At 41.1% G+C, this 27037-nt stretch overlaps 1 protein-coding gene across 1 annotated transcript in view; it reads left to right on the top strand.

Annotated features, from left to right (window-relative positions):
* LOC125893291 (exostosin-1a-like) overlaps positions 1-27037 on the top strand; it is a 45497-nt gene that overhangs the window by 14726 nt on the left and 3734 nt on the right. The window contains exons 2-10 of the mRNA XM_049583872.1: positions 15710-15803; positions 19141-19248; positions 19789-19908; positions 21604-21736; positions 22719-22837; positions 23866-23961; positions 25313-25402; positions 25594-25754; positions 25869-26040. Coding sequence (XP_049439829.1) covers positions 15710-15803; positions 19141-19248; positions 19789-19908; positions 21604-21736; positions 22719-22837; positions 23866-23961; positions 25313-25402; positions 25594-25754; positions 25869-26040 — 1093 coding nt within the window. The remainder of the gene's footprint in view (positions 1-15709; positions 15804-19140; positions 19249-19788; positions 19909-21603; positions 21737-22718; positions 22838-23865; positions 23962-25312; positions 25403-25593; positions 25755-25868; positions 26041-27037) is intronic.

Here is a 27037-nt window from a genome sequence, read left to right as displayed (position 1 = left end):
AAATTAGATGACATTCAGCTTGCGGTGCTCGAAGTGCCAAAACAATGAAATAGTAACTATTAATATAGGAACCAACTCTGCTGTTGGCTCACCTAACACCACTGAGCTAGCTAACATTACAGCTTAACTGAAGAAGATGCCATTTATGTTTACACATTCCTTCTGCACAGTGATACTGTTGGCGGGTGTAGTTTGGTAGAAAGAAAAAAGTTCCTACATGAGACTGCACACAGCACGGTCTGTGGATTATCTTGAGTAACTGGGTCATAATTCCTGGAAAGAGACATTGTTGTTGAGTTTTTCACATATGTTTTTGGCTTTGAGCACAACTGAATTCCATCTAGCTCCATTATATTGGAGGGAAGGCTGACATCTCTACAGCCGATATCTCCAGAACTAGGAAACTTGCACCAAAACAATCCAAGCTGATAAATAGCACTACAGGAGAAAAGATATGTATTTTTGATTTAGGGGTGTACTGTCCCTTCAATGCTGACAGTATCATCCATTTTACATCCTGTGTTGGGCAACAGTTTTATTTTCTTTTGAAGATACATTAGTAAACATAGGAAATCACCACTTTTAATCTTGTAGATATTTTTTGTGATAATCTGTAAAATAATTGAATGTCTGCTGAGATCTGCTCTGTAGCACATTACAGTCTATGTTTTTGCACTGTCCCCTTCCTTTCATTTAATTTACCTTTCTGTGAACAGTGTATGAAAAGTGTTCAAGACCAAAGAGAGACAAAGACAGAATAGAAATATGAATGTAAAGGTGAAATGTGCAACATATTGCTGCTTCACTGAAATAGAAACCTGTTGAATGCCTCTCTGGATGCTGATGTTTGAGTGCTCTGACAAAAAAGTTTAATTCAGCAGCAGTCAACATGCAACAAATGAGGCATTCCCTCTTCATCTTTCATATTGAAGAGCATTGGCAATGCTTTAACCAAGTGCCACAAATTTCTGCTAGTTGCTGCAATTTTGTGTATCCTCTGGGATAAACTGCAGTATTTTTCCCTTCCCCATCATCATTAGTACTGCCGCCACCCTGTAATCTCTCTTTCCGTCACTGAGGCAATGGGGCTTCTCTCTCCTCTGTGGTCTCGTAATTGTGAGGTAATCATCTTTTGCCTCTTGAGAGCTAAAAGACTGTGTTTACACTTCGTTTTTTGGCGGCTTCGACTTGGCGAGACGCTAATTTACTCTCTCAGCAGCAGAGTGAAGCTGCTCTTCTCATTACTCCTCACTGGCTTTGCACTTATAGCCATTCTTCTCCCTGTGCATTTGAGGTTGGTTGTCATCAGCAGGTTGGATAAACTCCATTTTCTCTCTTTTTTATGTGGTGTCACCTAAATGTGGTGTCACCTTATGTGGTGTCACCTAAATTAAAAAATAACATTTCTCTCATTTACGTTTAGTGGTATCTGTCCATCTACCTTCATTTTATAGATATCAGTCTCTGAGATTTCTGCCTCCTCCCTGTATAATTGAAGTAAATGAATTTTTATCTGGGGAAAAAAATTGAATATTTGTCTGTGATATCTTGTTTCCAGAAGCAATGTCTTGGTTGCTTTGGATAATCTGCTGAACACCAGTGGGTTTAACATTCATTTCCACTGGAACTAGTTTTCCCTTCTGAAGCAATGGTGCTCTTTAGGCCGGTTTCAGTGAGGTTTCAACATCGGTGGCTCTCCTTTTCACAAGCTTGAACTTCACATTTTGACTTGCTTCGCAGGGTTCTGTGACATTTGGTGGGGACGGTTAAGATAATCCAAGCTGGCTTTGCAGTGCTATCACCTCCACTGACCTCAGCTGATCCCCTTTGGATATTCGGCTTTTGCATTATCCCTCATGGTGTCCTTGGTCATAACTGTCACATGGACACACACTTATGGTTGCACACACCCTTATGGTCCAACAGTGCAAAAACCCACTGAAATGTAAGCGGCCAGCACATGTAAACAACATGAGCTTGCTCCTTTTTCCTTTCCCTCACAGTTCGCTCTCTCTCTCCTGAAACATTTGCATAAGGCCATCCCCAGGTATGTCTTAGGAAAAAAAAACTCATGCCTGTACACATTCTCACATGCACACACTCATGTACATGGTCCTCCAGTTCAGCTGACGCATTACCCCTCTGATAGTGTCCCATATCACACCCACACACAAACAAACACAAAATGCTTCAAAACAGACTTCTCAGTCCAGGCAGATGCTAGCCTCAGCAGTCAGGCTTTATCTAAATCCCTCTCTCTGCATGATGGATTGGATCAGATCAGACACAGCCCACAAGTCCATTTGATGGTGCATTGATAGCAAATGCAGTTGATAACATCCCATACTCTGAACTAAGAGAGACATTACAAAGCCCTCTTCTCCCTGTCACGGCTATTGGCACAGTTGCTTTGCCATTAAAAGGAGGAGGCTGTCTGTGAGTTGACAGAGTTCTTCACCCCAGTTAAAAAAAAAGGTGTTTAGAAAAGCTGTCCACATGCTGATACATTCACAGAACTCACACAGGTGTACAGATACTTGCACAGATGCACATAACCATTTGTGTTGTTTCATCCATTTTGTTAGTCATTTTGCTGATTACATTTCCATCTGTATTCTGTGCTCTCCTTTGTTTCCATCTTCTTTGCCTCTGTTATTCTCCTGTTTCCCTTTCACCCTCCCTCCGCTCTCATCCATTCATCACTCCTTTCCCATTTCTCTCTGTTTCACCCTCTACCTCTGTGTCATTCAATCCCTCCATCCTTTCCATCACTATCTGCCTCCTCACATCCTTCTATCTCTTCCTCCATCCGTCCCTGTTTGGCCCAGGATCAGAGACATTCCTGACCTGGACTTATCTCTTGTGCAGAACAGCCGCTGCAACAGTAGCACCCACCAGGCTCTATCTCCAGCAGAAGTCCCTTACTGGCTGTCTGAAGGCATTCCTTCAAACCTAGGGACCATTCAGATGAATCTTTCCAACTTCCACCTTTGTTGCGAATGAGAGACTGGGATTTGTGTAACGTACATATTAGTTTATGCATTCATTCATTCATTCAGTAAGTCATTTACCAGAGCCACGTTGTGGGTGGTTGATAGCTGGACCAAGAGGTCTGAAAGGTTTTTAGCCTAATGCCCTAAACTCACCCGGGGCTTGATGAATAAACAACACAAGAATGCAAAATACAAAAAAAAGCAAAATAGTCAGCTGTGAATATTTCCCATCAGCACTTTTCATACCAGCAATAATGTGAATTTGCGCTAGTTGCAACAGGTCTGCCATTGTTGTGACACTGAAGTGAGGTCTGTTCCACAAACATTGGTTGATGCCTTTATTCGATGTGCCAAAGCTCAGAAAGATTTACCTTATTTGAAGAAAAAAAAAGATAACGCTTTTTTGCTGCGTAACATTTGCATTCTGTGTAAAGGTACTTAGGACAAAAACTACAATGAAAAAATGTATTGGTGTGAGGACTAATGGGAAAAAGCCCCTGGTTTGTAAAGGCCTTTAGTCCTAAAAGGTGGTTTGGTGACCTCCTTGGATCTAGCCTGGTAAGACAATCCTGATGACATGAGCTCAACAATCTGTTTTGCTTTCTGTATCAGTCTGGACTCGGTGCCACCCCAAACACTGTCATTGGTTAGGAGTACTTGCCTCAACAGACAAAGTCCATCAGCCAGTCAGCGTAACAAAATACAGGGGAACATCTTCTTCCCAACGAAGGCAGTTGATAAATCAAGCTTTCGCCAAATCCAGTTGCCTTTTCCTCCAAGAAACTCTGTGAGCACATACTCTTGTTCTTGTGTAATTGTTGTTATTGACTCAATTTGTGCAATAAATTTACTTATTGCTGTATTTACTGTTCTGTAAGCTGTGGCCTGCATTTTACATCAAAAAATACAACGCAGTCTCTGCTGCTTACCTTATCAGCTACGGTGCAGATCCTTGACTGGCCACCATTGGTTCCGATTGGATTTTAATTACTGGACACAGGGCGGAAAGGCACCGAGTCCAGACTGATACAGAGATAGAAGCAGAATGTTGAGCTCATGCCATCAGCATGGTCTTACCAGGCTACCTTGGATTCAGAATGATAAACAAAATATGAGTGAAGAAGTTGAATAATAGTGGTCTAGACAATTCCTTATTTTTCTTAGGGCCTGCTGCAAAACACTAAAGACTACACCATAATACTGCATCATTAGGCCTAATGTCCTGTTTGGAAATACAGGATACATTCTAAGTAAATATACAACCTTTAACAATCACTCTCAGCTATTGCCAAAAGAGGGAAAATCTCTCCCTGGTAGCTGCGGTCAAATAATTTGACCCAGCTGTCTCATCTGACATCTTTATGTTGCCTGGCTTTACAAGTCAGCCTTGACATTCCAGCGTTAATGGCTGTTCCATTAACAACAGTCATTTCATTATCTCCAACACTCCCTTGTTCTGGTTTTTGGTGTCTAGAGAGCACTTCAAAGCATCCTTCTCATCAACCTCATCAAGCTGATGGATAGCTGATTAAAGATGTGGGCAGCTTCCTCCAAACTCCTAAAGGATTCAGTGAAATTCAGCAGCCCTTTTATGACTGATATTTTCTGGATGGGTGTTGATGAATCTGTGTGTCTTGGTCAGTATGTGTTGTGCTTACTGGAACTAACTCAAGGGTGCGTATGACTCCTTATTGACAAGGGGTGTTTTGTGGAGATGAAAGGTTTTTGCTTTTTGGTTCTCCTGGTGAGAGAGGGCTTAAGATGGATGAAGACAGAATGGGGAGGAAAAAGAAGTGTGATAGAAGATTCAAAGCATAGTAATTAGGTGAATTAACCTGGGGTCATGCACAACTGTGGTAGAGCTTGAGACCCCCCTCTGCGTGCCTGTAAATGTTTTATAAAGCTGTCTTTGAACTCATTAACCAGAGATGAGTGAGCCAAAGGTGCCTTGAGGAAATAAGTTACGGCTTTGTTTTTCAAAAAGTCATATTGGTATTAACATTAAATTTGCTTCACTGACTAGGGTGGATTAGGTAGTGCTCTTTAAACTCCATTAAGCAGCAATATTAGTCCTTACACCATTGGAATGTGTTCTCTTTTCTTATATAGTGTAACAGCCATGCACTTTCATCTGTCTATGTGTACTGGTAACCAACAAATGCAGTGACTGAAATGGAATTAGCCCCCTTATTGCCACTCATTGTCCTGAAAAAGGCTCAATGAAATTAAGCAATTTTCCTGGTGTTCAACTGCCTCTGATCTTTTTTTTGGTCTTGTGTTTATTCAGACAATTAATTCCATTTTCACATTAATCATGAGTTTCCAATAACCATGATATAGTGTGCTGGGGTTGAAGTGTCACTATGAAGGCATGAAATTTCCTACTGGCTCATGGAGACTACATTTGTCCTTTTCTTTCAGATGACCTCAGAATTAAATACTATGTAATGGGTACTGGATATTCCACCCCAGAAACTGTTTTCACCATTAAAAGACTTACTGTGACAGTTGCATTACATTTGGGAAAAAATGATGAAGTTAAAGGATAAAACAGAACGATTAATTATGCACATTCACCCTTCAGGTGACATGACACAGCCTAGCTTGTGTAACAATGTGTAGCTTTTTTTTTTTTTCAATTAAATTTTTATTTTCCCCGAAGCTCTTGCAGCCATCCATTTTTTTTGTCCCACTGTTATGTCCCCATTCCTGCTCGAGGCAACGTTAGCCTGCTTCATCGCTTAAAAAAAACTGATCATCTATCATGGCTGCAGGTAAAACAGTCAAGATTAACTATGCCATTAAGTACAAGATAGTGCAGTGAATCTTCTTCATAATAGTGGTGGCCGTCAATCTCTAATGTGCCCATCCTGAGGCCAGTGGAGTATTTTAAGCTCCATATCTTTGGGCAAGTTAGTGTCACATTCTTCATAGTTATTCTGGCCACAAAATTGTGTGTCCTTATCTCTTAAAGTTCTTAGGTTACTGCATTGCATTGTTGGAATACCTGTCACAGTGAAATTTTAATTCACACACACTAGACTTGCCGCGGTAGTCGTTATTACCAGTGTTACACAGTGTTACACGGTGCTCATACACCTGTTACATCAGTGGCCCTCAGCCCCACTGTTGTTTTGGCTTTTTTTAATGGGGGAAAAAAAAAATTTTGTTCATCAAGTGTCTGCTCCGTATGGCAGTAGCAGCAGAGTCCAAGCACTTGGGAAACAAGTTTGAATGGTATGACCACTGTGAGCTTTGCCACAAGCAAGCTGGGACCTTGTGCGCAAGGCAACATTCAACAATGGGCCCGCGCTACTGGGATGACCATGGCCCGAATGTTGAGGAGACCAAAAGAATTGGTGGTCATTCTTGGGCGGAGAGTGCACCCAGTGAGATTACAGGGAGATGAAGAGGATGTAGGGAGCCGCTGCTGAGCCACAGCCCAAAAGAAAAAAAAAAACTTTTAATGAAAAGAAAAGCAGGTGCTGCCACGGCCATACCAACTGTTCCTCTTACGTTCTGTTCAAAGTAAGGGGAAGATCAAAAGATCTGGCATTAAAGATCAGAGACAGCGCTTTACAGATATTGAGCCTCATCGATGAATATCCCTTCTTCTAACAAGTGTGGTGAAATCGGTAACACCTGTGTTGTCATGAGATTATTAACTGGTGGGAACATTTTCTCACCGCTTTCTGAGGGGAATCTTGAGTTTGATTGGTGTGCCAAGTCCTTCCATCCTACGTTTCCTCAATCCTAAGAGATTACTTTTCACACTATTTCTATTCCAGAGCCCAGTCTGCTTTCTAATATACATTTTGATGGCTAATTAACCCCACGGAGCATGGGTACGAGGATACTCATTAACCCCACATTACAAGCAGCCCTTTGATCACCTTTTGGAGATCAAAACAGGCATGTAATGATTGCTCTCATGCCTGAAAACATGGTGTAGTTTTGCATCTGCAGGTCAAACGCAAGTCTTCCAGAAAGAGAGGGTATTTGTTTTTATTTGATGTCAGTGTTTTTTGTGTGTGCATAAGTAAAGGATGCTAGCTTTCCCCTCCCCAGGCCTGTCACTATGTGTTGTACATGTCTACCTCTTGGTGTGCAGTCTTGTCAGGGGGAAGAAAGCAGCTGGGTCTAAGAGGGTCTGGCAGTGTCTTGAACTATTGAAGTCGCTCCGATGTGTGTCAAGATCAAAATGAGGCTTTGTGTGTGTGTTTGCGTTGTGTGTGACATTCTTGCCATGGGTGGCTCTGGCTGTGTGAGGTTTGGATACAGCATGCGGTTGTTAACTGCCGTTTTTCGTCTTTCCCTTTCTCATCCGACGACACTCACTTTCACTCGGTGCCTTTCAGGCTGAAATTCCTCTGGCTTGAACTCATAGTCCTGGCAACAGCCAACTGCCCATCAACTTGGTTCAAGTGTGACAGAGAAGAGGAAGCAGAAAATGAGATATGAAGGCAGCACGGGTTGGGAGAAGGGTGAGAGAGCGAGATAGTACCAGAGCCCCCATCATTCTCCCCTCTGAAGTTCATCTTTGGGAATTCTCGGGTGTTGAGGATTCTCCCTGTGACCAAGATGAGTGATGGCCACACAATGAACCAGAGATGGTATATTTTAAAGAATTCAGGCCATCATTTTCTTTTTCAAGAAACTATTTATGGATTAGTCAGATGACCATTTCAGCACATTATGTTTAACTCAACCAAACCACTTAGGCCCCACTGTGGGCTTTGGGTCCGTCATGGTACAGATGAAGGCACATGCAATAAATTAGGCCACAGTGGAGCTTTCCAAGAGGTTAATCTTTTGACGATGATTGGCAGCATGTGGTCCATTTACTTGGTCTTTTCCCATTAATTACTCCAGCGTACTTTATGATGTATTTTTTGTTACTACCAAGCTTACATTGCATAATAATGTTTTCATCTATTTGTTTGAACTTCTTTGTGTATCCTCATTCTGGTACAAGCATGTGTGGATCAAGATTGAGTGAAGTGACATTGACATCCTTTGATCTTATCATTGTAATACAGGAAATGCCATTTCCTGAATGTAAATTCATTTCTTTTATTTTGCATGTCATGGGTCAGGTCAGGATGTTCTGAGTGTTGCAAAAAGATGATAGATGAAAAGATGAGAATTGCAAAATCAGAGCCACATAATTCATGTTCTCCATGAACAGATGAGGATATCCCTGTGTGAGCCAGCAGCAAAGATACCAACATCTTTCATTCTGTAGCACCTAACTGGGTCTGTATCATTTAAAAATACTAAAAACATAACCAGCAAACTCACAGGTTCATGAAAATTCACTTAATCACCATGTGTGATATGGTAGGGAATGGATGAACAGACAAGTGAAGGTGGATCCATAGTTCCTGTTGGACATGCTGTCCCAGAACAGTTTGGGTGAACCCACATGAGAACTTTCACTTGTCATAGAGCAGCAAAAGCAATGCCTCCTCTGATTGCGGCCCTCTCTGTGAGTTGTTATGTTGTGAATGTGTGTGGTCCACACAGATTATGGGAGACAAACACTTTGGCTGTTCTTCTGAGTCTCCTCAGGCACTTGACAGAGTGAGCCATGCATTTCTTTTTCACACCATCCATTCTTGTTGCTAGGAGACTGGTTGATCTTTTTTTTTTTTGACCCAGCTCACTTCCTGTTATCTTTTTCTCTTTCTCTGAATCATACTGTGTTACTTCCCTGCAATATTAATAAATGACACTTAATTCTATCCATGAATGAGTAGGTTTATATAAAGATGGCATAACAGTAGATATCCTAAATCATTAAAACAAAAGAGGATAGTTTACCAGTTCTCTCTTCTTTTTCCCAATGAGAGACCTAGAAAACTGAGACATGCACCAGAATAGACTGTTTCATTATTGATTTGAGTTGTGGTGATGACATGACGATGCATGTATCAGTACACTTCAGGTATTATTCCCTAAAATCTCCTCCTGTAGATTTGTTTGCATCTAAATGAAAATTTGGTCACAGTCTACTTCCCCCATGTTGCAGTTTATAGCAAACAGGCCACAGCAAGTCAGCCTTCATGTCAGTATCATGGTCATCTCTCAAAGTATTGAAGTTAATGAAGCCATTATGTCACAGTGCCAAAACATTACTTGGATGTGAGGTACATTGGTGCTATGAGTAAGTGCCTAGCCCTCTCATGGACTTCACTAATAGATTTCAAATGTACAATATGTGTCTCCTTATTTGATATATGTTCAAGCTGACAGTACTCCAGTCCTGCCAACATCTACTTTAGACCCTCAGCTTACAGAGGGTGCGGGGAAAGAGTTTATAATTAAATTTTGTCTTGCTTGCCATAGAGATATTCAGGACTACTCTGTAAGTGTTTCTCATCAACACAGTATATTAGAAAGTCCTCCTTATAGTACTGACTACGAAGCTCTTAAAAGCTGTTGTCCTTCTTAAACATGCAACACTTGAAAGTTGTTGTTTTTTTACTTGTCTTCACGTCTCTTTCTCTCTCACTCAAACACATAGAGTGTTCACATAGTGGTCGTATAAAAGAACTGTCTTCTCTAAAAGATGGTAGTTTCAAACCAAGAGCAACTGCATGGTCAGGAAATGTCAACTCTGTGGTCACTTTGATTGAAGATTTGGTTGAGGTTAAAATTCTCAGTGAATGTGTCCGCCACATGCACTCTCTCAGGCTGAAGCTTTGTGCACAGCTCCACAGTAGGACACATTGTTTTGCAGTTTGGTTTGACTGTTTACATGATTTCAATCTATTTTTTGAAGGTTAGGCTAATCAAGATGACAGATGTTAAAGACAGATTTTGATAGGCTTTGGGAATTCCTGAGCTGCCAATTTTATCTTTAACCCAATTGCCAGAATTAATGTTGGCATTGTACATTTATGTGTTTTATATGTTGTGGATATGTAAAAAGCTGGTGTGTTTTAATGTTTTAATTTTCACTTTAATGTTGTGACAATGCTTAGGTAATGTGTGGTTAGATTTAGGCCCCAAAGCAGCTTGATTAGGGCTAGGAAAAGATACGGTTTTGGCTTAAAATACCACTTTATGTTGCAATCAAGCGACAACCTCCAGGGCTGAAAAATGAAGCCAACACACAAGCACCAAAAACTGCAGTTCTTTAAATGACCACTTAAGGCTGCCCAGTCGATTCCCATTGACACCCATGTTAAAATGCCCAACTTTACAGCAGAAAAAAAAACACGTTTACAGCCTGGTACAAAAACAGGTTTGGTCTCTATAGCTAATTTCAGCATTCAAGGCAACTTTAAGGGGGGTAAATTTTGTATGTAACTCGCTGTCTACATTTTGTTAAGGCTTAAAGTTACACATAATCAAGGGCGGGCCGCTTTGAGTGACAGGCCGCCCGCTGATAGTGTCCTCGGCCTCTCAGTCAGTTCTCCCCTCGCATCTCCAAAGTGCCACCCTCTCGTCAAATATGGTCACATCTGACTCCAGAAAAACCCTAAATTGCAACAGCCAAAATGCCGAACTCAAAACGGGAGTCCACAAACCAATGGGTGACATCATGGTAGCTATGTCCATTTTTTATAGTTTGTGGTTGCAGCAATCATGGCTGAAATTGTCTGGACTTGAACAGTGGTCTGCTGTCTGTTGCTGTCTGCTGCCTGGCAGGCGTCTCTCCTTGGTGTCGCATCATCCACCACCCCCTCCTCCTCCTCAGGAGTTCATATACATATTATCTGAACTGCGTCACTTTCGAAATGTTGACATGATGTGTATGAAACATTCAAATGTAACATATCCATGGTTTGCATTCATTTACAATGCCAACATTTAATTCTGGTGACTGGCTACCATATTGGTGTAATATAATACCAACATTGTTTTAGATTATACAGTGAAATGATATTCATGCTAATGTGCATATAATACCATAATTTTGAAGTGGAATGATGATGATGCCAAAGTGTAGTGTGATGTTGCTGTGCCATTTTTAAAACAGTAGTTTATCTCCATATTAATCCTGGAGTTGTAACAATAGACCTAATTGTTATTGTCAGCTTTATTACAGCATTTATTTGGGTGTTTTGCACTATAGGGATGTGGCAAAAAAGCCTAATTCAAATTCAGTGGTGTATTATATTCAATGATAACCAGTCTGCTAACTGTGAGACTGCTCTGCTCACTATCAGCCATCTGCATGTTGGAAAATATGGGACTAGTCAGGATTTACCTCATATCATATAGAGTGAATTGTTGACGGTGCTGTCAGATGCAGGGTATGACTAACTCCTCTCTGACATCTATGCAGATTTTTTCCCCATGAAACCAATCTGTTGAACACCTACAGTACATGCATGTACACACAGATCTGGGAAAAACAAAACAGAAAATGCACACCAAGACAGGATTTGGTTCACGAAGAAGATATTTTTGAACACTCATCCTTAATATCTTCCACTGACATGCGGTAGCATACTGTGAGACTGCTCCTCCCCACAGGCAGCCATCTGGAAGAGAAGAGAAGAATGGAGGTATGCAGGGAGAGCAACATCTGGTCTTTTCTGAGTTTGCACTGACAGGAAATAGGATGGATGTGGAGATTAACACCCAGCCAAGCCCAGATTTGGACCTGTACTTTTGTTTTTATAGGGCTGAAAAACGGTCAGTTATTATGTGCCTCTGGCTGGATTATTTGTTTGTCATACTTAATGATAGCCTGTCATATCTGTGATGGAGTCAGACTGGTGAATCAGATTGTTTCATAATGGATGCACAGATCAGACCAGTGTCTGTGAAGCTACCAAGCCTTAAGTATTCTTTACTTAGTCTCCTAATATATGCTTCGTAGATAATGGATTTCTGTGTACATTACAGTGTATTAGTATAGATGGCATCAAGCTTAACTGTAGCTTTTATGCTTTTTATGCTGTTAATCTTCTCTAAACTCACTGTAGGGACTGTTAATTGTAAATGGTATGTGTCGTCTAAAGTGGGATTATGCAGATAGATATTGCATAATCACCAATGATGAGTTTTCGTTGCAGTTAGTATTTTACACTGCACTCATTTGTGTTCCCGGTATACTGTAGAACAACAAGAGAACAGCACTTTGTGTTTGGTGATTTACGTGCAATTGTTCTGGATATCATGGACAAAAATTTTGTCGCATGCTCTTTAGGCCATGCGGGGAATAAGAGCATTAGAAAAGCTAGTGCATGCTTGTACAGCAGAACATACTTAAAATGTCACACAACCATGACCTCCACCAGAAACTGGTTTGTCAGGACTCTCGGAGGTCAGCCCAGATCTTGTGAACTCAGTTTCCCCTCAAAAATATTAGTCAGGCAAGCGTCCACTGAGCTGGAAGCCAGACCGACCTGCAACGAGTAGGGAGCAGTGTTTTCTTTTAAAAACAAATTATTTCTGAGGGTTTAAAACAAGATCCAACAATTTGTTTATGCACGTACATAGCGTAGACGTCTAACCCAACAAAATGCGAGGGCGCTTTGTCAAACCACAAGTCAAGTGAAATTTGCGAGTGCTTGAATTTGATACTTTCGCCTGGTTAGGCTCGGTTCCACCAACACTGTGCCACTATAACACTTTGATGTTAACAAGTAGTGTTTTAAAGTGTCAGCGTTATTTCACTCAGTGTAATCATGCATACCCGCTATTTATGTACAGGCTATTGGGAATTTGATTTCCAGCTGGCCTGGCATCCTGGGGTCTCTGCTGAATGAAAGGGGGTATAGATGAAACCACTTGTTAGCAGATGAATTAAAAAAATCCTTCGCTTGACATTTGCCAAGATCAAAAACTAAACCCAGCAGAGTTCAGTATGGAACATTCAAGCGTATGGTAAAGAAGCATTTGTAGTTCATGCATGCTTTTCAGTATTGACCTTTTTAAGATGGCCCAGACCTGGGAATCAACTGTGTCTTAGTTTTTACGTATATTCCTCATACTGTGTAGTTAATTAGCTGCCTTGTGTGTCTGCAGTATTCCCTAAAATATTAGGGTTAAGATGAACCATTTCTTTATTGCTCCATAAATGACAACCATTGAAAAAACAGACAGGCATATACTGATGATCAGACAGTTTTTTGGGATGCATTTTTGTTATAGGTACACTATGGAGGATTGTCAGTTACTGTTTGGCCCCTGGTCACACCCAGAGCATTATGGGGGTGCACGCCCATAAACGTCCCAAGCACAGAAAATAAGAAGAAAATAAGAAAATAGAGGCAGAGAAATTCACAGCAGAAAATACTCAGCCACACACTTGTAGAGGGTCTTAAGTCATGGCTGAGAGGGATTACTTCTGTATGAGTACATATTGGTTTTTTTTAGGAAAATCCTGCATTGTTCATGTTGAACCTTAAATGTCTTCCCGATTGATACACATAAGGCATAGCATGGGAAAGTGTCATACTTTATATCACAATGTACTAAAGGGGAACTACAGCTATATTGCTGTGCACTGCCACACTGACACTAAGCAGAACACTTAGAGACACAGCACTACAGCCTAAAGCATTATAAATCTTTCTACAATAAATGAGAGAGAAGGAAAATAGCCCCACACATACAAGCTATACATACGCAAATTATTACCTCACCTTTACATCTGTATATGCATTCTTGTGCAAATGTGGTCATAAATTGTTTTAAATACAAGCACAAATATGCATGAATGCTTGTTCAGAAGTCATACACTGAGGAATAAAATGTGCAAATTTTTAGTCCTACCTAATGAGACCCAGTCCAATGCATGACAACCAAGCAACACAGAAACGCACCCTCTTTCGCACACTCTCCCATGCATGCATACAATATCACACTGAAGGAATTCCAGGCAGCTCCTTAATCCAAGCAAGTGCTGACTGAGGCTTAGATTGGAAGGAGGGAGAGATGTTGAGATGTGCAGGTGAGAGGGCAAGGGGTTTAAAGATGGGTGGGGAGAAGGGAAGCGAGGGGATCAAAGTATGGGATTTTTCCTGGAAGTACTGGTGCTTTCCAGGTATTCCATCAGTAAAAAGGAGGCCTCTCTTCGGTCTGTCCTCTGCTGCTGCACTAAGGCTGTTTCAGGAAATTTGGGCCTGGTATTGGCTGTGTTCCTGAAGTCAGGAATTTATCATGAAATGTCATTGTAGCGGGAGGCTCTGGGGGTAAAACATATGAACTAATGTACTATAGTGGAAAGAAAATGTTCTGGTGTGTGACTGCTTAAATTCTTTGTGGTCTTTTCGTGTGTCTATACATACAGTGGTGGAAAAAAGTTTTCGGACACCCTTAAAATTTTACACAATCAAATATTATCATGAAATATTTGTGGAAAAATCTTTTTTGTGTTTCAAAAGGTGTGGCTGCATTAGACAGATACAAACAAATACAAATTATATTTTTTTGTTTATTGTTTATAAGAAAAATTAACACTAAATTCTTGACAGTTTCAATATGTCAGTTCTCAACATTGTCGGTATCAAAGTCAACAAATAACAGAGAATGTGTTCAAAACTGAACAAAAAATAAATAAACCATCACATCATCAAATTAATATTTAGTAGTCCTGCCATTGGCACGTAGTAGAGCTCTAATCCTGGCTGGCATGTTCCCCACGAGCCTTTCACACTGTTGAGAGGTAATCTTGTCCCATTCTTCTTGAATTACTGCTTATTGCAGAAGGGAGCATGTGGGTTTCGAGAATGGTACAATACTTGGTAGAGTTCGGTGCCATCACAGACAGTGAGATGACCAACACCAGCAGCACTCATGCATCCCCAAACCATGATACTGCCTCCACCATGCTTGACAGTAGGTACTGTACATGCTGGAGATAATGCTTCGCCTGGCCTTCTGCACCTCACATTAGTAGGAGGAAGATAAAGCTGGAAACTGGACTCATCTGACCACAAAATCTTCTTCCAATTCCTGGCTGTCCAGTTCTTGTGTGCCTGGGCCCAGCGACGCTGGCTAACCTCTGTCTCATTGATCAGGGGCTTCTTGATAGCCTTGTAGGACCTTCAGCCATGATCTAACAGTCAGCCACGTACAGTGTGGGTGGAACACTGGACACCAGTTTGGTTTGACCACTGCTGCTGAAGCTCCTGTGATGTCATTCAGCGGTTTTGCCTGCACATGCGGATCAGGATGCGGTCATTTCTTTCTGAAGAAACCCTTGGACGCCCAGATCTTGGTTTGTCTTCCAAACTGTTGGTTCATCTGTATTTCTGCACAGTGTATCCAACTGCTGAAGGACTGCATCTGCACTTCCTGGCTATCTGGCAGCAGCTGTACCCTTCCTGGCTGAGAATCTTTATCTTCAGGCGTGTTTCCTGCGTTAGGTTCCTTGTTTTAGCCATTTTTGTGTCTGAAGAACTTTAAAATGTGCTGGCTTTATGTAGACACGAAGCTTAGCAACAAAAATTGTGTCTTTTAATAAAAAGAACAACCTTCATCACTGGTACCAAAATGACCCAATACTCAAAATTTCTTATGTATTTTTATGGAACCAATCAATTTTAAGTTTTTAATGGATTTTTTAGGATTTATTTAGTATTTTGGCTGTGACTGTACTAAAAGAAATTGCACTTGAAGACCTAAGAGTGATTCTTAATGCAATATTTCACAAATGCATGGGGTGTCCGAAAACTTTTTTCCACCACTGTATGTGTATCTATTCTCACATTAGTTCCTAATGTCTTCTCTTCCTCGTTATCACCCGACAGGTATGACTACAGAGAGATGCTATACAACTCCACGTTCTGCCTGGTACCTCGAGGACGACGGCTGGGTTCTTTTCGCTTCTTAGAGGCTTTACAGGTCAGTGACACACGCACACAGATGTCGCTCATTATTGTTAGGCTAAGCTGTTAGTAAATCAGAATCAGTTGTGGTAGGTGCACATAAGTGGCTCAGAAGAGTGCATACCATGTCTCTGCTACTCTCGCTCCCATCTTTACTGTTGTTTGGTATGAAGTGATGAGTGAAAATCACAAAGAAGAAACTATCTTTGGAATTACAGTAGGTGCAACACCGCTGGTACTTCACTGGAGTTTGAATTAATGCTGTTTGATACCTTTCCTGTGCCATTGCAGCCACCCTGCATTGTGTCTTTACTGAATTACAAATATTTTGAAGCAGTTACTGCAGGATTTGGACCCATTAACCCCAAATCAAGGACTGGCCCACGTAGATCCATGTGCTTAAAGTGCTTCGTTTTTGATGAAGTGTCTATATCAATAACGTACATCTTGGCAACTTGGGTTGGCAGCTGAGCATAATGACCGCACACAAGATGAACTGGTTCAAGAAATCTTGGAGTGTGTCACCACTGAAGCTGTGGTGCCCAAACAATAAAGCCATTAATCAGTGGTTGAGAATGGAAAAAGTGATGCAGTGAGTTACTTTCAGTAGCTCTCTCACCCACTGCCAGTCACTTTGTTAATGTGCAGCCAGTGTTGATACAGCTGCCAATGACTCAGTGTCTTCACTGCTGCCCCTGCCATATTTTCTCTCTCCTGATGTTTTCTACTTCTCTGTTCTGGTTCTGCTTTTTCCATTTCTCTTGAGTTTCTTCACCCACCTCCTCGAGTCATCCTCTTCTTGAACATTACACTTACTTTTTAAAGATTCTGGTACAGTCTTCAACAAGTGTCCTCAATTCCCGATGGCATTGAGCCCATCTTACTTATTGCCTCACTCACACAATCTGCCTACTCACTTAAGGTGAACAGCGATATTGTAGCTTCTTTAGCGGCGGTGCTTTAGGCTTGGACCATAGTTGCAGTTAAAGAATGGTTTTATTTTAATGAACAGATCCACTTAAGGCAGTTTTGTAGGAAAAAAAACCTTTCCCAACTTTTCACTGTGGGAACATGGGAACATGGGATAGCAGTAAAGGTGATCCCCATTATAGGGGAACAAGATATATTAAATCCTTTAACCGAAAGTTGCTTTATTTGTCAGTTGATCTGTATGCAGGCTAATGTAGGTGAATGATCCAGTGAGGAAGATGTCATGATGAAACAGTAGATGACTAAACCAAGAGTGGGTATTTGCTATTTATGATTAAAGCAGCTATCTGAACATAAATAACTTGTGTGCTGAATTTGAAATCCTGTCGCTAGCACTGATAACACCAGTGCCTTCACACACTCGGGATACCAGTATAGTGAGAATATTTCACATGTAATTACTGCATTTTTTTCCACCCCTGTGAATACTGGGGGAATAATTTGGAGTTGCCTCTGTGTACAATTATATTTTAGATATTTAACTGTTTTTCCTCCTCCAGTGGCTTGCAGTATAATGAGTGTAACAGTGGGAGAGAAAAGTCAATATTTTTGTCATCAGAAAAGCAAAAGCAACCAAAGTCAAGATTTAACTTTCCTCTGTGTGAGTTATGTTTGTGTCAAGTATTATAAGCACTAGTCCTGGGAAAAGCAGTGGAGAAATAGTCAGGGAAGAAAGAGATTTTTGAGCAGATAGAATAAGAATGATGACTTTTAGGTTTGCAATAGGAGATAGGCAGTGAGTCTTTATTGACTGGGATGGGGAGATAATTGCACCACTGGGGAGCCAGGAGGAGTGAGGCGAGCTCAGACAGTGGACTGATGACCAGGTGGACACAGGAAAAGAAAGCAGGGCAGCTGCCATTGAGGTAACATGCAAGAGAGTAGAGCTGGACCACAGCCTGGAGGTATTAGTGTGTCTTTATACTTGCAGCCTTATGCAGGAGCACAGCAGATAAGATAAGATAAGATAAACGTTATTAATCCCACACCAGGGAAATTGGCTACGTGAGTAGGGAAGGGCAGGCAGATACTTGAGAATTTGGATGCTGTATGAGTTACGCTCGCTCAAGTAAGTATTCTAACAGGTCTGATAGGAGGCAGTGCAGTAGTCAAGAGTGGAGATGCTCACATGATTGAACCAGAGCTGGGTTGGTGGGGAGGGGTTGACTGATTTGGCAGATGATGTGGAGCGCAATCCGGCAGGATCGGGTTGTGCAGTGCAGGTGCGATGACAAGCAGTAGGCTAGAGTCACATTAAGATTCTCTGTTACGCACAAGTGTTTCCAAAATGAAGGGAGTTCAAAGCAGCGAGTTTCATTAATGAATGTTTGTTCTGTGTATGTGTAATTTGAGTAGGGAGAGGATTTGAGCTACAGGAGTCTCTAGTTGATTTGTCTATGAGAGCAGATAGATAGAGAAAGCATGGCAGCGTTTCAGCAGATTGCTGCCTTTGCTAATGACACCGAGGAGATTAGACGAGCACTGCGGCACTCTGATGCAGGAGCGTTTGTGCCCGGACGTGTGTGTGCAAGTGTAGTGACCGAGGCCAATCAGTGAATGGTACCCCACTTAACAGATTATAGGGCCGGTCACTGCAGGCAGGACGCTGCACATACTATTCAACTCTTACACACGCATATAGACTCAGACTTGCAGCACAAACGTTTGCACACACACAAAAAATGGTTGAATGGATTCACAGGACATTTACAAACATGAATACACACCTCAGTACAACGTTATTAATCTCTTAGACACAGGGGTTTAGTGTTCAAGTATGTTTTGGAGTGTATCTTCCTTTCCACTGAACATAATGATCATTTTTATGAAGTCGTGCTGCCTAGTCACTTTGAGAGTTAGTCATCAAGGTACTGCAGCAGTTTTGTAGTTAATGGAAATGTGTTGGAAGATATGTTGCCCCTATTGGTTAAATTGCCCGATTTGATTGCTTGGGAAATGGACCTTGTACAATGATGACATGGGTTTGCAGAGCATAAGCCATTCAGTAATATTTTTCAGCTTTCTCTTCTCTCCAGTCTGTCTTCACATTATTGCCGGTAGACATACACACAAGGGTGATGTCTGGTTGTTCCCTTTGAATATAAATATTTTAAGACTAATGTCACATGGGACATTACACTGGCAAACAGATGGTGCTCTTATCCATCTCCTCCACACCACTGATTTAATACATATATTTATTAATGCATTCTTTTCTACTGATTTATGTTTGCTTTTATACAATACATGACAACACCCGTCAGGAGCATCACAGGTTCCACAGAGCAGCTTTTCAGACAGTTAATCTCATTAACCAACAGTGTATTTTTTTTTGTGTGTGATGTTGTGTGTTACACTTACAGGCAGCTTGTGTGCCAGTGATGCTAAGTAATGGCTGGGAGCTGCCCTTCTCAGAGATCATCGACTGGAATACGGCAGCTGTGATTGGGGATGAAAGGCTGCTACTACAGGTAGGTAGTAGGCTGCTAGTACAGTAGAAACTTAAAGGTAAAAACTCAAGTTGTTTTATACAAGACTTTAGTCAAAGCAGCTAAAAAAACAACAACAAAAGAATGTATTTGCACAGCTGGCATCTGTATGGCAGTGTTGGTTGACCACAAATGGTTATTATCACGTCTGTTCTCAAAATGAATTTGTAGCACAACGGCAGTCTGCAGGTGTTTTTTTGCTTCTTACTCCAGTTTGCATTTTGTACGCAGCATGTGCAAAGTAATTGTGAATGTGTGTGGGCCTCTTGAAATCATTGCTACATAGTCATTTATTTAAGGTTATATTTGCTCTAGTTCAGTCCTGATCTCTTGAATTTGGGCCACTGTCTCCTGCAGCTGCTGTAAGCTGTGTAGTAGATTTACTGTGTAGGACAGCTGAGACAGTTATTGAGGCAGATCTTTGATGAAATGACAAAACCCAGTGTAATTCTACATGACGACGGGTTTTTGTTTTTGTTCTGTTTAGGGTAAATAGGCTAACGTGATTTGTTTCTTTCCCAGATCCCCTCAACAGTGCGCTCCATCCACCAGGATAAGATCCTGTCCCTTAGACACCAGACCCAGTTCCTATGGGAGGCTTATTTCAACTCTGTGGAGAAGATAGTACTGACCACACTGGAGGTACACACACATATTCATACATTCACATGGTTTTGTTTGTTTTGCATCCTGTAATTTGGAAATTTAAGATGTTACTTGTGTGATTGATGTGTGAAAAGAACTATGCTTGCTTCCAAACAAATGCAAGCAAGCATAAAAATCCAAAATGCATAAATCCATCAATTCATGATTTTTTTCAAGCCACTCATTTCTGTTCATCCCAGTTATTGACTTTGTCCCGACATCTTACAAGTGCAGGCTGTGTAGTTGCAGACTTTATGCCCACAATAAAACTGCTCCAGACTAGATTGAAAACAGAGGGATGATGTATATTGTTAAACACTGCTGTCATGTTTTTGAAGCTGTTTCTTGCTGTGGCTTTGCCATCAATCATGTCAGTAGTTTGTTCCTGTCAGACTCCATTTATCTGTATTCTTCCTGGTGAGCAGCAGGCTATCGAACTGCTCTTGGGCAAGAATTACAAACAAGCAAAGATGAGAGCAGGGAGGAATGAAAAAGGATAAAGGAGCCAGATGGAGAAACAGAGAGGATGTTTTAGGCTGGCTGTTAGTAATGGAGGATTTTTCAGTTCATTCAAAGTTGTGCTTTTATGTATCTCTAAAATCTCCAACCACTATCAACCGTGGCCAGCAGTGGACCTCTTAATCATGGCTGGTAGTCTACCAGAATGGCAGGTACAGAAGTATCAGAATTTTGCTTTTAGCTGATGTTTATTTTGTATCATAAATGTTTGAATCTTAAATTCTACAAGTTCTGCAATTTTTTGTGATACACATAAGCCTTATTGCTGCCTGCAGTTTACACCATAAGTTGCTGTCGTCAGATAGTGTTACAGAGGCCTTGTCTCAAGGGGTAGGAAGTCAGGGCACTGGAAGGCAGAGCTGGGATTACTGTCAGCCGGCTAAAGTTACACCCTTAAGAAGCTGATTTTCGATCTGTTTACACTCTCAGTATCTATACCCTGCTCCAACACATGCCATAGTACGAGGCTGGTAAGAGGTCAGTGTTTTGGCTTCAGATTTAATACATTAGTGAGCTGCGAAGGGATTCTGGCTATTTTACTGTAAACAAGGTAAAGTTGCACCTCAAGAATCTGTTTAATACCACAGTATCCTACAGGGTTTACTTTGTTCTGTAGCTACACCATTGCTCCTGAGAATGCTTAATATTTTATTAAGGTATCCTCTCACTTTGTAAGAGTCTTCTTAGAGCTTTGGTGGAGTGGGAATTATGGAACAGCTGCTGCCAACCCACTTTATTTTGAAAAAGTAATGGAATTGATGTAACTGTTTATGTGCTTTAATTAATATTTTGTCTATGAGAAGACGTGACAACGTAATGACAACCACTCATTTTGGGGGGTATTTGAAGTGACTTTGTTGTTTCAGCTGTTAGTGTTGAAGTGCCAGAGGATCTGTGTCCTCCCTCAGTTTCTTAACACCATATAAAACTGCTTATTGCTTAATTTAAAGTGAATAGGTTGTGGAAGATCTTGGCTCAAAGTTAATTTCCTGCTGACATCTTGGTTCTGTTCTCACTAGTTGTATTCTGTATCTTGGCCTATTGATCTTTTTATTTTCTATGAGTCACACAGGAACAAGCAGTATTGTGAGCAGCTGATTGATGTTTACCAATTGCAGCCTATTGACCACTTTACAGAGAACATGCATCTTCTCTGCTCCTCTGTTTCTACAGATCATCCAGGACCGGGTACTGCAGCACACATCAAGGAGTAACCTCATGTGGAACAGTCTGCCTGGAGGTCTTTTCACCCTGCCTCAGTACTCTACATACTTGGGAGATTTCCCCTTCTACTACGCTAAGCTGGGTCCGTTAATTATTCATGCACATGCTATATGCTTAGAACCGCTTTAATGGCACTCCCTAAGGTTCGGTAGACTGATGTTCATTTATGACACAACACAGGAACAGCTGGTGCATGGCAGCTGTTGAATGTCGGTAAACTAACATATGAATCAGTGACATTGCCACTAGTTATGCAGTATATCTTTATTAATTCATGATTTGTCACAGAGAAGCTCACCAATTAGACCTGCCATGTTGCCATGTTGTATCTGTGCTTGGTTAATTGGCCAGATATGCGGCTTGTTGTTGACACTGGGATTTGGTTAACTGGCACCTTTTCCTTGACAAGCCTAATTAGACCTGTTCAGTTAAAGTGTGTGCCAAGTAAACACAGCTTGAAGTAAACAAGCACAAACCAAGAGACGCTCAAAGCTGTCAAAAAGATAATACTTAGAGATGAAATCCTACTTTGTGCTCTAAAGCTGAGACAATACGATAGTGAAGAGGCATGAGAGTAATGCCCAAAAACGATGCCGTTATTACTAACACATAGAATATATACCCACTGATAAGCCTCAACATTAAAACCACTGACGGGTGAAGTGAATAACATTGATTATCTCGTTACAGTGCAATGTTCTGCAGGGAAACCTTGGGTCCTGGCATTGGTGTAGATGCCACTTGATATGCACCATCCAGCCAAACACTGTTGCAGACCACATACAACCTGTCATGGCAACAGCACTCCCCAAACACAGTTGGGGAGGCATTGCCTTGAGGAGCGGGTACCTAGTCAGTGTTACATGATCAATCGCTTCATCTGTCAGTGGTTTTAATGTTGTGACTTATTGTGAGTAACTGTAGGGTTAGGTTAGTGCAGTTCCATGTTTAAGTGACACTACTAGTTATCAGGGTTCAGAAAATCATTCTTTTGTGTTAAAGCTTACCTGACAGATTTGAATTGTTTCTTTTCTCACCTTTTGATGTGTCCTGGCTGTTTTCAGGTATTAAACCATACACCAAGTTTACAGCAATCATTTATGTGGTGAGCCCACTGGTCTCCCAGTCCCAGCCAGTCATGAAGCTGCTTGTGGCCGTGGCCAAATCTCAGTACTGTGCTCAGGTAATTCAAAACCTAACAAACTACACTACATTTCTCACACAGTTGTGGACAGATTTATCCTATTTGTAAAATGTTAAATTAAAACAGTGAGAGATTTGAACACAGTGTTTAAAGATGTTAAACAGAAAGCAAAGGGGGTGAAGCCAGAAAAAAAGCCCTGTTTGTCTCTATGTCAGTGTCATTTTTCAGGTTTGTTACATCACTGGTGCTGGCTTAAAATTGCTTTTGAATTTCAGTATATTATTCATGCTGGAGATGAAGGGAGGCTGTCCAAATAATTTCCAAACCTTCCTGCCACAGCAGATCCACCCTGACACTCCTCTCTCTGCAGATACTTTTACACAATACTGATGCACACTGTGGGAAATATGGGAAACTGTTACCTGCAGAACCATATAATACACAGCTGTCAAATAACTAAATCCTAAATAATAAATGAAGTTATACCTAAAAAGCTGTTTAAGATACTGATGATGACAGTGGTGGGTTGATGGTCGTCAGCCTTTCATCTACTAGGTCTCTGTCATGCAGTGGGACAGTGGTTTTCATGTGTACAGTAAATCCTGCCTTCTCCCAGTGAATGTTACTGTATGTATGTTACCAATTATTCTGCCATTTTGCAGATTCACCAAAAATGTGACATCCATTCTTTTCTGTATTTAAAACTGCATGGCTTGCACGAAGTTGTCAGCACATTTTGTTTTAACATTTACAGTAATACAGTTTGTTGCTGTCAGAAACCGTAGGTGGTGTGACAGTTCTGAAAATAGATCTGCAGTAAAATGAGGAAGTTGTCGTCCTCCACTTAAATAGGGAGTAAATAAAAATAGAGCTTTTAATTGAAACACAACCTTAATGTGTGACATGCATGCAGTTAAAATACATTTATGAGTCAGGCATGCATTGTCAAACATTAACAGGCTCCTGCTTTATCATGATTCTCATTAGCTGTACATACACAGGCATGCAAATTATTATGAACATGTTCTGCATAATGTCTAAGCTTAACGTGGTTTCCCCTTGTGCAGGTGATAGTTCTGTGGAACTGCGACAAGCCTCTTCCTGCCAAGCACCGCTGGCCCGTCACATCAGTCCCTGTCATTGTTATAGAAGGCGAAAGCAAGGTAAAAACAATAGCCTTACACTTCTCTCATTAGGTGATGTTATTGCAGCCATTTCACACTCAGCAGTAAAACCCTTCAGCTGAATTTAATTCAAGATGTAAAATATAAAACTGCAGTCATCCCAGAGTTCCTTACTAAGTAGTTAAAGTGGTCAAAGTGCATTGTGTATTCTGCTGCCTCCAGCCCATCTCTCAGTGGCTTGAACAAGCAGCACTGTTGTTTCCTTTCCAAATTTGCAATAACAGATAGGGAGTTTTGCGCTCCTCAAATCATGGGATCAGTGCAAAAAGCACAGCATATCAAACGCTGTCACATCCAAGTTTCAGGTCTTGGTTTAAGTTTTAATGTTATTAACTCTTTTACCCTTTCTTAATGTACACCTACAGCCTCCCTGCCCTAATACTCAAGACTCTGTGTAATAATCACATCACATTGTCACAAGGAGGATGAAAAAGAGTGTCTCTGATTGTCCAACATGTGACTATCAGCTAAACCTACTGTATATTTCCCGACTCACATATTAAAGAACCATTTAAATGAGGTCTATATTAAGGGTAGACAAAATAGGACTGAGGACCAAAAACAAAAAAGATGTGAATGTAGGCAGAGTCACTAAAGCTGCTAAAAAGGCCAATCACCAACATTTTTTTTTGCTGTGAAAAAGTTTGCCAAACAGCCCTCTGACACTGTGCATGAGTTTTTAAAGAAACATGAGACAACAAGCTTCTGAAAAGCTGCAGAATTATTTATTATGTCAGGGATGTGACTAGCATGCAGTGTATAGGGGCTTGGCACAGATTGTAATCCTTACTTGGCTACATCAAAGTTAACATCTCTTTCCAAGTGTTTCTTACTTAGCTTAGGTCCTGTAGGTTGAGTGGTGATGTGGCTAACAAGGTTGCTGCTGTCAGGGTTACATTATATTTTGAGAAATAATTGCCATTTACATCAGTGTGCACATATGTTATTAATTGGAAGCATTTTATAAGCATTTGTTATACAAAGTTATTTGCCTAGATACATGCCAAAAAGCAGGTGCTGCAGGGCTCATCGGGGAGGGAAGAACACTACGCTGCTTGTAGATTTCTCTCTGTGGTTTTACATCAGTGAAATGCTGTGTTTCTGCTGTCACTGGTGTTAAGTCAGCTTGTATGTGTGACTTACTCCGCTGTTAACGCGGCAAGATGAAACAACCCTGTAGCACAAACAGACGTTAAGACTGGTAGCGCTGCTTGTCAGGTAGATGCACCTTGCCTGTGCTTATATGGGCCCTATTTATACACTGATTGTTGTTGTTGAGCTGCATGGGAAAACTATTCACTGTGTCTGCATTTTTTGCAAATCATACCAGGTAATAAGCAGTCGTTTTCTGCCCTACGACACCATCCCCACTGATGCTGTACTCAGTCTGGATGAGGACACCGTGCTCTCCACCACAGAGGTCAGACTTCTACCAGAAAATTTACATTTAAAGTAGTTTTCAATAAGAGTACATGCTGCAGATGTTCTTGTTAACAACTGTATAATCACTCTTGCATATCGTTTCAAAACAGTGAATGCATTCCTGGTTTCTGGGTGTCATGTCCTCCCTTTCTCTTTTCATGTCTTTGTTTCTTTCTGATCTCGGTATAGGTGGACTTTGCCTTCACAGTATGGCAGAGTTTCCCAGACCGCATTGTTGGTTACCCAGCCCGCAGCCACTTCTGGGACAGCAACAAGGAGCGCTGGGGGTACACGTCCAAATGGACCAACGACTACTCCATGGTGCTGACTGGGGCTGCCATTTATCACAAGTACTGACGCACTCCTTTCAGCTTCTTTATTATATTTAACTCCTCTCCACTGAAATTCAGTGTCCATTTAGTTCAGTTCTAAAACAATTCACTCTCTTCCATGTTCTGCTTTAGATACTACCACTACTTGTACACCACCTACCTTCCAGCCAGTCTGAAGGCCATGGTTGACCAGATGTCAAACTGTGAGGACATCCTGATGAATTTTCTGGTATCCTCTGTGTCTAAACTACCACCCATCAAGGTCACCCAGAAAAAACAATACAAGGAGACTATGATGGGACAGGTGAGACAGAATGTTTTCCTGTAAAACTGGCTCATGTTAAATTATGTCTGAAGGTAGAACAGTGTTAGGGATTATTGATGGCTCTGCTTCAAAGAGAAAAAACAAGCACTTGTTACTGATTTCCTTTATGGCTCTTGGGGGCAATCAGTAGTTAGACTACTTTAGTTTTCATCTGTATAATGGTGTAAAATAATCAGGATAGCAAATGTCTTGATATTTAAAGTTGTTGTAGTTCATATACACAATAAAAACCAAAGTAGTGGGAATGTCTTATAGAAGGGACATTTTGATTCATCCATTGTGCGAAAATTACTGCAAGTACACTGTTGAGTTGATGTGTGGAGTGGAAGGATGCAGAAAGTCAGTGGCAATTCAACACATAGCCTAGAAGAAGAAGAGGCTATTCAAAAACTTGAAGGAAATTCTTTACTGTTAAGACAAAACACTTAACTTGATGTAACACTTTTTTTGCAATATCCAGTAAGGTGTTTTTCTCTTGTCACAAATCCTGGTAGCTTCTCTTTTAAAAATGAAAATTCCTTCCGTTTAACTGTTAAAGCGTACGTAATTATTTATTTTTCAAAATGATGCACTGTGTTGAGCAGACAAAGAGTCTGTTTACACCTGGTATTAACGTGTCTCTTGGGTGATCCAATCACATGTGGACAACTCTAGGTTTTTCTGTTCCCACCTGGCATTAGAATGCATCTCCACATGCGTCTCGAGTGACCACTTGATCATATCTCACTTCACTGCTCTGCATGCAAATAAACACATAGTCTGCAACATTTTATTTACCATCATGGGAGGCTACTGCTGCAGGAGTGTGAGCTCGGTGTCAGTGTCAGCTGGGACCATTTAACAATTGCTGCTATGTTAGCCCGTGCTAACTGTACAGACCTGCACTGATTGTTCAGTGGAAGGAGAGCGGCTCCAGGGATGGTCCTTCAGCGCTGTATCCACCCTGAGTAATGGCAGCAACAGAAAGTTTGCTTAT

Source organism: Epinephelus fuscoguttatus, linkage group LG8 (assembly GCF_011397635.1).
Source record: "Epinephelus fuscoguttatus linkage group LG8, E.fuscoguttatus.final_Chr_v1".
Lineage (NCBI taxonomy): Eukaryota > Metazoa > Chordata > Actinopteri > Perciformes > Serranidae > Epinephelus > Epinephelus fuscoguttatus.
Note: the sequence above shows the minus strand (reverse complement) of the source record. Positions and strands in the feature narration are given on the sequence as shown.